At 49.0% G+C, this 11,885-nt stretch overlaps 1 protein-coding gene across 3 annotated transcripts; it reads left to right on the plus strand.

Moving 5' to 3' along the window:
• The first annotated feature begins 1,020 nt into the window (after nucleotides 1-1,020).
• On the plus strand, nucleotides 1,021-9,521 carry PDP2 (pyruvate dehyrogenase phosphatase catalytic subunit 2). 3 transcript variants are annotated; one of them, XM_040633412.1, is made up of 2 exons: nucleotides 1,021-2,662; nucleotides 4,628-9,521. In XM_040633412.1, exon 2 carries the CDS (start codon nucleotides 4,682-4,684, stop codon nucleotides 6,299-6,301), a length of 1,620 nt encoding a protein of 539 aa, XP_040489346.1. In that variant the 5' UTR covers nucleotides 1,021-2,662; nucleotides 4,628-4,681; the 3' UTR covers nucleotides 6,302-9,521. The 3 variants fall into 3 exon arrangements, with proteins under 3 accessions (XP_040489346.1, XP_040489348.1, XP_040489347.1); XM_040633414.1 differs by having other exon boundaries at nucleotides 1,021-2,569; XM_040633413.1 differs by having other exon boundaries at nucleotides 1,021-2,545.
• Nucleotides 9,522-11,885: the final 2,364 nt, after the last annotated feature.

Below are 11,885 nucleotides of genomic sequence, written 5' to 3' on the forward strand. Positions count from 1 at the left end.
GCAGTGATATATACATATGTTTACCGTAGAAAATTCATAATGTTTACCTTTGTCTCTTTTTTTAAAAAAGATTTTATTTATTTATTTATTTATTTCATAGAGAACATGCAAGCAAATGTGGGGAGAGTAGAGGGAGAGAGAGGAGAGGGAAAGAATCTCAAGCCGACTCCACGCTGAGCACTGAGTGTGGAGACCAAGGTGGGGCTCAATCTCACTACCCTGAGATCATGATCTGAGCAGAAACCAAGAGTCAGACGCTTAACCGACTGAGCCACCCAGCCACCTGGACCTCTGACTGTCTCTTTAGGATGAATTGAAAGAAGTGAGTAAGTGGATCAAAGGTCAGTCCGTTGGGTAGCCTAGACGGCAGTGCCTACTCACCAATATGAAGTACCAATCATGTTTTAATGTTCGTCAGGTTGATTGACAAAAACCAGTATCTCATTTTAATTCATTTGCTCCGTTCTGGCTGAGGCTGAATATTCTTACATTTCCTCAGAAAATGACAGCTGATCTGCTGCTTTTCCTTTTTCAAGGAGAGATAAGTCCTTTTCTTTCATTTTTCTTCTTATAAGACCTTGAAACAAAGAAGCACTGGGAGACTGGCTGGAGTTCTTGGGCTGGCCATCATATGTCAGTGACTGAGCTAGCTATAGCCTTTAAATGAAAGTTCCAGTGTACACAAAATTATCAAGGGTACAGTTTTACTTTGGAATTGTTGTGTGTGTGGTAACTTAGAAAAACTCTGTGGTTTCAGAGTTAGCAGAGTGATGTAATTTTTCTCAGGAAAGTGTGGTGGGGGCGGCCAGCTGTGTGTCTCCAGCAGTCACCTCAGGCACCCATAAATGCCTACAAATGGAGTAATTAAGCTATGTCACCCTTTGTCACCCCAAATGAATTATCTACATGAAAAATAAAAATAAAATTGCACCCATTTCTTTAGAATGCCTTAGAGTTATTTTTCATTTCAGTCTGAAACAGCCTTCTCAATATCCAGGAAGAGAGATATTGCAAATTCGGACTTACTGGTAAAACTTCCGGAAAGGGCCAAGGGTGAGTGGCAGTATAAATGTCATATCAGGAGCAAGTCTGACAGGAGCAGTTTGACGGCAGGCACATCCTTGGGTCCAGGTGGGCTGGCCAGTCTCTCCAGGTAAGCTGGCATGTCTTCCTTCCTGAAGACCACATTCCCAGGGCTCTCTAAGTGGCCTTTCTGGTCATCTCCTAGTTTTCTCTGCCTCCAGGGAAGGACTGCACTTGCCTTACCACAGTTAGTAGAAGAGTTTGAGTAAAGCCATTAGTAAGCAAGCAGGGGATAACTAGAATCCCACAAGGCGAGGGACTGAGGGATTATCTGGTGTCTTTGGTCCTCAGCCTTTCTCAGCCTACCAACCACTAACCATTTCTGGAAACTGTCAGTGACCAGACCAATGTAATTGTCTTTCGAAGACCAATGTAATTGGTCCCTGGGGGAACCAATGAAGACTTTAGAGCAGGAATTTGAGTTTTAGAAGGGTCACTGACTATTCTGTAGAGGAAGAGCTGCTAAATTGGAAGTTGAAGGCAGGGAGACCAGATGAGAGGATGAATAGGGCAGTGAAGTCGCTGAGACAAATGCCTGGATTGGAGAGATACTTGGGAGATAAGATGAACAGGATTAGATAACTGACAGGCGAGGGGGTGGAAAGAGGGAGTAGTCGAGACTCCCAGGCTTCCAGGGGCACCCGGGTGGCTCCTCAGTTAAGCCTCCAAGTCTGGGTTTGGGCTCAGGTCATGATCTCAGTGTCCTGAGATCCAGTCCCCAGTTGGGTCTCCGAGCTCAGCGGGAGTCGGCTCGGGATTCTTTTCCTCCCCTCTCCCTCCGCTTCTCTCTCTCAAATAAAGATAAACAAATCTTAAAAAAAAAAGAAAAAAGAAGAAGAAAAAAAAGACTCCCAGGCTTCTGGTTTAGGCTATACGGGAAGATGGTGGGCCCATTACTGGGTTAGGGTAGCAGAGGAAGAGCAGGTTTGGCAGGAAAATGAGTCCCCTGCAAGATGTGTTAGAGGCTTACATAGGGCCTCCAGAAGGAGGTGTCCAAGTGGTTGAATATAAGGCTGTGGCGCCTAGGAAAGGGGTCTGGACCGGTCGGCAAAGCAATGGAGAGGAGCCGTGAGGTATTATTAACAACAGTAAGGAACTGAGGAGGCTGCGGGGTTTGTGGTGTGAGTGTGGAAGGTCACGTGGTGGAGTTGCCAGCCGGGCGCTCAGCCCACTCACCATTAGAGCCCAGGAGACTGGTGGGGATGGGTGGGGAGGAACCGGATCCTGTCCCTCCCGCCCTGCCTACCCTCTCGTCCTCCTCAGCCATTGGTCAATTACTCTGTCCGTCAAAGGCCCGCCTCCGCAGGTAAACCAATAAGAGCCGGCGAGAGGATGCTTCCTTCTCCGTCTGGATCTGCACAAGGGGCCGCTTCAGGGAGGTGAGGCGGGAGGAGTGGCAGGCGCAGCACTGTGCGCAGGCGCGGAACTGACGGGACGGACCGGGTGGCAGTGGCGCAAGCTGGTGAGAGGGGAGCTAAGGTCCGAGGTAGGGAAGGGGGCGATCGTGGAATGGGGACTCCTCGAACCTCGCCTGGCGTCGCCTGCGCCTGGCCCTCCCCGGCCGGCAGGATCGGATCAGGTGATGAGGTGGGGAGATGAGTTGAGGTGAGGTGAGGGGGCGGTCCCGCAGCCACGGTCACCCCACCGCGCGCACGCGCCACGTGGGCTAGCGGACTTGCCAAGGACCCTGGGTTTCGGACCCGGGCACCAGCAGGAGCTGCTTTAGCCCTTGGAGCACCCCTGTGAGCTAGGCGCCTCGCCTGAATTTGCCTGTTTTGCAGGCTGGGAAGCTGGGGCTCAGGGACGTGGCCGCTCCGGGGCTTGAGGGAGATACGGCTTGGTGGACCCCGGAGACCGCACTGTTATCTATGAGGCTGTGGGTCAGAGACTTGAACTTAGGACCTGTTTGGTTTTTTGAGCGACGCGAAATTGTTGGGATCCCGGCTGCGGCGGACTGACTTGGGTCGGACACCTTTGCCTGGTTGCTCTGCAGGGCCCCGGAGGGGTGGGAGGGCCAGGCTCCCTCTGTACTCCTTGACCTACCGCCCCAGCCCCAAGTTCAGCGGGGTGGGTTGTGGGGGGAGGAGGACTATCCTCAGTTCTGAGAGCTCCCAGTGCCCCAACAGACAAACTTGCGGAGGGCAGGTCTCCTGAACGGAATCCGAAAACAACGTGGGAAACGCTCCTCTTAGGTCACCCGAGAAAATAGAAAATAGAGCATTTTTTTTTCTAAGAAAAAGTGCCACCAGAGTCTGTTGAAGGTGCTAGGAAACTGTCCCCTTCGTGTCCTTGTGGAGGCAGATGTGAATCTTTTGGAAATTAGTTTGGCAATGAGTCTACACCCTTTGACCTACTGATTCCTCCTTTGGGAAATAAGTAGGTTAAAACCTAAGTGGGGAAAAGGTTGGTGTGCAAGGCCGTGCAGTTTGGTGTTTCATAAATGTTAGCCAGTGGAAACGACCTCTAAATCTACAATAGAGAACAGTTAAGTAAATTGAGATTGTTTGTGCCAAAATGGGGTATTGCACATGCATGAAATGTAATATCATGAGTAAAATGCTCTTAAAAAGAAAACCACAGTGTAACTTGTGGTTTCAACTATATAGAAATGTATACAGAATGACTAGAGGAGTCACCTAATGATAAAAGTAATAACTACCTTTTTAGAGCAGAAGGGTCATATTTCATTAAATCCTCATAAAACCTCATGAGGCTAGTATTCTCATCCCACTGTCAGACAGCTGGAGCTCAGGCAGGTGAAGCAGTGTGTCTGATGTTAGACAGCTGGTGTCATACCTGGTGTGCTATTTGGCCTTTGGAATGTGATGTCTAGCCAGTAGTTGAGGGTCTGTTGTGTACCTCATATAGGGCTGGGCCCTGGAAAGCCACTGGTGAGTAAGAGAGCTTAAGGTTCCTGATTTCATGGAGCTTATAGAATAGTGGAGAAGCAGATTTTTTTTTTTTAAGATTTTATTTATTTATTCATTCGACAGAGATAGAGACAGCCAGCGAGAGAGGGAACACAAGCAGGGGGAGTGGGAGAGGAAGAAGCAGGCTCCCAGCAGAGGAGCCTGATGTGGGGCTTGATCCCAGAACGCCGGGATCACGCCCTGAGCCGAAGGCAGACGCTTAACCGCTGTGCCACCCAGGCGCCCCGAGAAGCAGATATTTAAATAAACACTTACAGTCTGCTGGGGAAAGTGAACATGGGAGCTAGGCCCTGAGCTCTGGCAAGGGAAAGATTTGGGAAGGAAAAAGAAAAAGGGCCCCTGGGTCAGCTGTGAGGAATGAGTGAGCCCTGTGGGGAAGCCTTCAGTGGCTCTCTAAGAGTGGAGAGCATATAAAAACCCTGTTTCTCCATTACCTGGAATGTTATTTACGTGTTGTAATGGGAGATAGGGAGACTTACTTAAGTATTTTGAATTTAGTCAAGTCTTTTGACGTTTATCTTAAATTGTTGGTAGCAGGATGGTAGCAGATTTTTTCAGAAGTCATTGTTTTTAAGAAATTAAATTTGAGCTTTCTTCAACTCTTTCATTTTCAGGTCTAAAGAAAGCCCCTTTTCCTGAAGGAACACATTTGCTGCTATAGTTTCATAATGTCAAATACTTTGCCCTTCTGGATCTTAAAAAATTCTGCAAGGAACAGCATTGCCACGTTACAGGGGGGCAGACGTTTATATTCAAGGTGTGCCTCAAATAGAAATAAATCAAGATGGAGACTCTTTTCCCAGGTACCAGACACCGGAAAAAGCAGTGTCCCGTGCAGTTTCTTTGCTCTGCAGAAAGCCTACAGACACACATCAACAGAGGAAGATGATTTTCAATTGCAGCTCAGCCCTCAGCAGGTAAATGAAGTGCTGCGAGCCGGTGAGTCGGCCCACAAGATTCTTGACCTCGTCAGTGGCGTCCCAAATTCGGTGTTACGGTTTGAGAGCAACCAGCTGGCTGCCAATTCCCCAGTGGAAGACCGGCGAGGTATCGCCTCCTGCCTGCAGACCAACGGGCTGATGTTTGGCATCTTTGACGGACACGGTGGCCATGCATGTGCTCAAGCAGTGAGCGAGAGGCTCTTCTACTACGTGGCCGTGTCCCTGATGTCCCAGCAGACCCTGGAGCAGATGGAGGGAGCCATGGAAAGCATGAAGCCCCTGCTGCCCATCCTGCATTGGTTCAAGCACCCAGGGGACAGTATCTACAAGGATGTCACGTCAGTGCACCTCGATCACCTCCGCGTCTACTGGCAGGAGCTCCTTGATCTGCACATGGAAATGGGACTCAACATTAAGGAAGCATTAATGCACTCCTTCCAGAGACTGGATTCTGACATCTCTCTGGAAGTCCAGGCGCCCCTGGAAGATGAGATGACAAGGAACCTTTCACTCCAGGTCGCCTTCTCTGGGGCAACAGCTTGCATGGCCCATGTGGATGGAGTTCACTTGCATGTGGCAAACGCTGGTGACTGTCGGGCCATCCTTGGGGTCCAGGAGGACAATGGCATGTGGTCTTCTCTACCCCTCACCTGCGACCACAATGCCTGGAACCCGGCTGAGCTGTCACGGCTGAAGAGGGAGCACCCTGAATCAGAGGACAGGACGGTCATTGTGGACCACAGGCTGCTGGGCGTCCTCATGCCCTGCAGGGCCTTCGGGGACGTCCAGCTGAAGTGGAGTAGAGAGCTGCAGCACAGTGTCCTGGAGAGGGGCTGCGACACCGAGGCCCTCAACGTTTACCAGCTCAGCCCCCCGCACTACTATACTCCACCCTACCTGACTGCCAAGCCCGAGGTCACCTACCATCGGCTGAGGCCCCAGGATAAGTTCCTTGTGCTGGCCTCGGATGGCCTGTGGGATGTGCTAGGCAACGAGGAAGTGGTGAGGCTGGTGGTGGAGCACCTGGCCGAAGCGGGTCGGCACAAGCCGGACCTGGCCCAGAGACCTGCCAACCTGGGGCTCATGCAGAGCCTGCTGCTGCAGAGGAAGGCCCAGGGGCTCGGCGCAGCCGACCAGAGCGCGGCCACGCGTCTCATCCGACACGCCATAGGGACCAATGAGTACGGGGAGATGGAGCCGGAGCGGCTAACTGCGATGCTGACGTTGCCAGAGGACTTGGCGAGGATGTACAGGGATGACATCACTGTCACGGTGGTGTATTTTAACTCAGACTCAATAGACGCGTATTACAAGGGGGCCGAGAGGCTCCCATATGGCCAAGGTTAACTTAAATGCTTTGCGAAGACATTTTTCACTTACTCTTAAGCTGGCTCTTCAGACCTTACTGTTTAAAAGGCAGGCAGATGTAGCTTGCTAGAAATAGACTGACGTGAGGAAAAAAAACAGCCTGGTTTAAAAACAGTAGCAGTGATTTCATGTCCCCATGTGTTTTAGTCACCTTTTCTACGTAGAGAAGGCAGAGCATTGAGAGCGTATGGGCTTGGGCCCATAGCCAAAGTTCTTTATAAAGACACTGTTGTTAAACTGTCAGCCTGAGCCTTCAAATGGTAAATTTAATCATCATTCTGAGAATATGAAGAACTTCAGGGTTTTCTGAGGTTGTGCCGCAAAACCGGCAAACTTGGCAGTTTTCCTTGATTCACAATCATGGACATCTAGACTATGAAGGGAGGTTTTCTTTATTTTTTATTTTTAAATTACTAAGACCTAGGTTTACAAAGCATATTCTAGAATACTTTCCTATGCAATATTCTAACTTGTTTATGTGATTATGCTTGTGAAAACATTTTGCGATGCCGCATCCTCGTTGTGTTTCAGTTCTAAAACGGAGCCCTCAGACTTGCAAACAGGCCTGCTGTGAGCATGCTTGGAGTGACTCCTCTTGGTTTTCTGCTGAGGGGATGCGGGGTGGCTAGGCCTCTGGGCCAGCTGAGTTCCCTGTGTGGCTTGTGATCCTTTCTGCTGTGTCCCACCCCTTGAACCTTGAGCCATACCTGGAGGTAACTTCTAATTCCTGGCCTTCCCTGCGTTAATAAAATACCCTCCGGGGCTTAGCCTCTGGGGGGTTATTTAGAGCACAGCCTTTCTGATTATACCTCTCAAGTGTTCCGTGAGTTCCACCTAATCCTCCTACCTCTGTTGCTGCTGACTGCGCAGCGCTGTCTGGGAGGAAGGCTCCCTCCTCGGACGGTTGCAGGGAAGGAGAAAATGGGATTATGTGGTGCGATAGTCGTGACAGGTGAGTGGGCAGGACTGGTAGATGCAATGGATTTGGGCTTAAGACTCAGCCTGGGCCGGGACAGGTGAAAACATGAAGGACTCGAGAAGTCACTAACCAGGTCTGCCTATGTACATCCTGAGAGGCGGTGGGGAAGAGAGAGGAGTGAGATTTGTCAGACGGGACACTTGCCTCGAGACTGTGGGCTGAACCGCCGTGGCTACTCCTCGGGGCCCAGACCATATTTAGTTTAAGAGTCGGGGCAAAAATAAAAATGTGACCCATAATGGCTTCTGTGGGCAGCATAATCTTTGTGTTTATTTCAAATTAAACCATGTGCATCCTTTCTCGGGGAACGAATTTCATGTTCTTGTGAGTTACCGTGGCATTTAAACAACAGGAAATGTGTCCCTAAACGGAAACACAAATATAATCCCACAAAGCTAACAGTTCTGTCTTCCTGCACTACGTTGGTTGATCCCTCTCCTCATCTCTACCTTGTGCCATCCACTGAAAGAAAAGAGAGTTTGACTTTTCATGTCTCAGTGACATTCATTCACTTCCCCTGTTTTCCAGTGTAACTGTTCAGTGATGGGGCTTCATCTCTCCGGTGCTTCAGCCTGGGTCCTTTTATTCCGAAGCCATTAGTGTTCCTTTTCATCTCCTAGATCTTAATTGAGAAATGAAACGTGAATCACTACTATTGTGCTTGCATGCGGGTTTGTTCTAGAGCTGAAGACTGTCTGACATCCTTTGTTCTTGATTCCAGCTAAACCCTGGCACACCTCGGAGCATTTACTGGGATTACAGACTGTCCGAATCCTGTTTTGGAGCCTAGTGTGGGTCATAAAATGCTTCTGATTCAGTAACTCGTGGGACAGCTGAGAGGATGCAGACTTCCTGTCTGCTTCTCCAAGCATATCTGTGTTCTCTCTCTGCTAATATATTGCCTGCTTTCTAACTGGTATATTGAAATGGAGGAAAGGCCGGTTAATTGTCTGCCTTTTTCCGTTGTGGACTCTCTCAGCTCTTTCCCTGAATGCTCCAAGGAAACTGGTTAAGCTCCAGCATGTCTGTCTCCCCGACCGCATTTCTGGTGTCACTGGCCTTTCTGAGACACAAGGGCTATTGCTTGAGGACACTGGAATTTGAGAGGGGGTTGGTGGTACTTGTCAGTCTTCCAAAGCATTTATCATTCCTTTTATGTAAAGCTTTCAATTTTGAGACCTCTAAAATGAACTAAAAAATAAGATTGACCATTTAGTATTTTGGATGTCACTTGAATAAAGTATGCTTTGGTTCTTTAAATTGCGTCTTAGTTTAGGTAAGACACTTAGGTAATATTGGCATAATTTAGATATTGTTTTATGTATAAATAATGCAACTCTGCTGATTCCAGGGATTGGTCAAAATAGAAAAGATGGTATAGTTCTAAATTCAAATTAGTGTGCTAGGTCGAGTTACTTAGATTCAGTGTTCTGAAGTATTATTTGTAACATTAAAGCTAATTTGTTATTTTTTAAAAAGCTGATTTGTTATAATGAAAATGTGAACTTCGAGGTTTAATATATAAACATAGTTTTCCCAGAAGTATGATTGGCCTAAAAGATCGTTAGTATTGGACTCACTCAGTAAAAGTTCGGGTTAGACCCAATTGAACTGGCACCTTTTGTACATAAATGAAATATAAACAGCTTGAACTTGAGTCAGCTAAAGAAGAGAATAATTAATTGTATGGAACAAGAAAATGTGTTCAGAACGAGTCTGGCTTGACTCTTTTGTCCCTCAGTTCCTGGTAACCTATCTTCATTTGACAGTCTTGGGAGGCCTCCACTTCCCAGATTAAACCAGAGGACCCTGGAACTGAGCCATCCTGGTTTCATCTTGAAGTGGTGCATTTGTCTCTCAACATGACTCCTTCCCCTGGCAGAAAAAACGCTGGGGTAGCTTTGGAGCTGGGGTGTAAAGGCTGGTGGGCCTGTCGTCATGCGAACTGCCTCGCATCGCTGCTCGGGACCGCGGGCGGTTGTGCCATGGTTCCCTGAGCCGGCTGAGGCTCTGTCCCTTATACCTGGGGCACCTGATGTGTAACTTGCTTCCCGGAAAATATTTCTTATCAAGCATTGACTTGGAGAAATGATTAACCCTGTTCTTTAATATTTACTGACATTTGTATTTTAAGCTGTACAGCAATGTTCTTATTTGACATTGATTCTCTATTAGAGATACTTAAATGAAACTTGTAAATAAAAGGCAAAATGAAATTTGGTTTCTTGTGGTTTGAATAGTAATTTCTCTCGTCCTTAGGGTACTAGATGAGACCAGTCTTTGATTCACCACCTTTATCTGGCCATGGAAGATTTTAGTCTGTTCAAGGTCTGCCCCCCCACCACCACAAAGAAGTTTTCTCTGCAAATTTTTTATGGGTGCTGACCAAACACGGGAAGTCCTCATTTACTGTTAACCATGTGCGCAAGACCCGAAATGAAGGAAAAGGAAGGGAAGGCTTTTGTTGTAAGGGTCTCTGCACACTCACTGCCAAGGCCGCTGGATTTCATATTATTTAACTGAGCTTATAAAACCAGCTTGTGTTAAATGCAGAGCCAGCCCCGCCCCATCCCACCCCCAACTCCCTGAGCTCTATCTCCCTGCCTCCGGAAAGGAAGCTCCTAAGGACTGTCCCTATGGGTGCTTAAAATGCAATCCAACTATTAAGTCATTAACACTTCAGTGTGGGCTAGGGTGGTTCTTCTGGGCTTGGAGAGGAGCAGATTTGGGGGAGGGAAAGGTGGAAAAGGGAGTGTCTGAGGTCTGATGAAGATAACTGGAGGAGCTATTTCCCTCTTTAACATCATAAAACAAGCCCAGAAACTGAAAAACTTGCCCCTGGCCCCATGGTAGTGCTAGGATTTGCACCAAGTCCACAGTCCCTCCACTTGTCCCAATACTGGCCCCTTCAGAAAGGGAACATAACGCATGAAAACTCTATCATTTTGCAGTTTTGGCCCAGGGTGGGTGGGGATGGGAGGGAGAAGTAGGTGGTGCTGAAAAGAAGCTAGATATACTTAACACATGTGTTCCGATATTCCATCATTTTGGAACAGGATAAAAATACAAGGGAAATGGAGAATTAAATTTTGAAAGTTGAGCTTTTTGGACTCCTTCCAGGGGCAAGAAATAAATTTATGCTGTTTCCTTCATATCTAGAGTTTTTGTTTTTATTTTACTTGATGCTACTAATGGCCTAAAGTGGTTCCCAGGCTGGTGGCCCTCTGAATGGTGGGTGGCCGGTGCTCCAAGCAGCTCCCTCTGGAGCGGGTGAACCCTTACCGGACTTCCATGGGTCAGAGTGTCTTTGTTCCACTCGCGCCTGACCTTATCTGTTCTGTATGGGAAACTGCCTGGCTGGGAGGCGCAAGGGGGGAATAAGTAGGCCATGACACACTCTTTTCCCTCATGCCTGGTAAAGTGGTCTGTGGAGGGACTTTCCAAAACCTGCTCTGGCCCAGGTCTTAACTCTTCCTGCCTTTCCAGGATTCTGGAAAGCCCTTGCTGGCCCAACCTTGTCTTCCCTACAGCAGATGAACAGAAAGAATGTCTGCTACCAACCACTGCTCTGTCCAATCTACCCCACACAGACCCTCCGTGCCCCGGGTGCAGGCACACGGAGCTGTCCGGGGATGGCCCCTCCCAGCGGGTGGTTGAGAGGTGTGACTGGACAACGGCAATGGGCCAGATAGAGCAGGGAAAGGAGCAGGGGGAATGAAGCACAGAAATGGGTCTGGTCCAGTGGGTCCGGAGACAGGCTCTGGGGTCTTTATGGAAGTAGGGGAGAATGCAGTGAGGGCTGAGAGGGGAGGTAGCAAATGTGGCTGGGTGGGCAACGGGGACCCCTTCAGGCAGTCTCCGGGATAGGAAAGTGAGCGAGGACAAGCAGCACGCTCAGGAAGGACTGTGGGCGTGGCTTGGTCTTCATCAGCATGGAGGTGGGGTGGAGGAGCACCTCAAATCCCACTCCCATGACTTCACTTCCCTTGCAGTGTTGCAACCAGGTGCTTTGGGGCATTTGTCCTTGTTTTTCTCCTCCCCACTCCATTGCTGTAACATCAGGCCTGGACCCCTGTCCTGCTGACTGTAAAATGAACCAGGAAGGATGGGGGGATGGACAGAGGGATGGATGATTTAGGGAGGAGCAGATGAAGAGCAACCAGCCAAAGAGAGGTCAGAGGAGTGGTAGGGAAACTGAGCAGTGGTGTGAAAAGGTGTGAGGAAAGGGGGTGAGGAGTGTCTGGTACCAGAAAACCCGTGGGTGTGGGTAGATGGATGTGCACAGGTGATTGTAAAAGCATCACTAAGTAGAGGTGAGGGGTTCTCACTTGGGACTTAGGATACAGAATGGGCCTGGATGGTGAGGTGGAGGTGAGGGCTTGGCTCTGTGAGAAGCGGCTGGCTGAGCTGCTGGGATGGCCCTTCCTCCGAAATAAAGTGGCGCGGTGGGTAGGGGAATGGGGAATGTCATCGAGCCCATAGGTCCTTGGCTGTGGGAAGGGAGAGTATCCATGGGTTCACTTGGGGCTTCAGGGGCTTTGCTGACTCCAAACTCTGGCATGGAGGGACGGAGGAGCTGGGTCT

This window comes from Ursus maritimus, unplaced genomic scaffold (genome assembly GCF_017311325.1).
Source record: "Ursus maritimus isolate PB19 unplaced genomic scaffold, ASM1731132v1 scaffold_19, whole genome shotgun sequence".
In the NCBI taxonomy this organism is placed as follows: Eukaryota; Metazoa; Chordata; class Mammalia; order Carnivora; family Ursidae; genus Ursus; species Ursus maritimus.

What these genes read in the sequence shown, in the direction of transcription:
- PDP2 (XM_040633412.1), top strand. Translation starts at nt 4,682, where the DNA reads ATGTCAAATACTTTGCCCTTCTGGATCTTAAAAAATTCTGCAAGGAAC.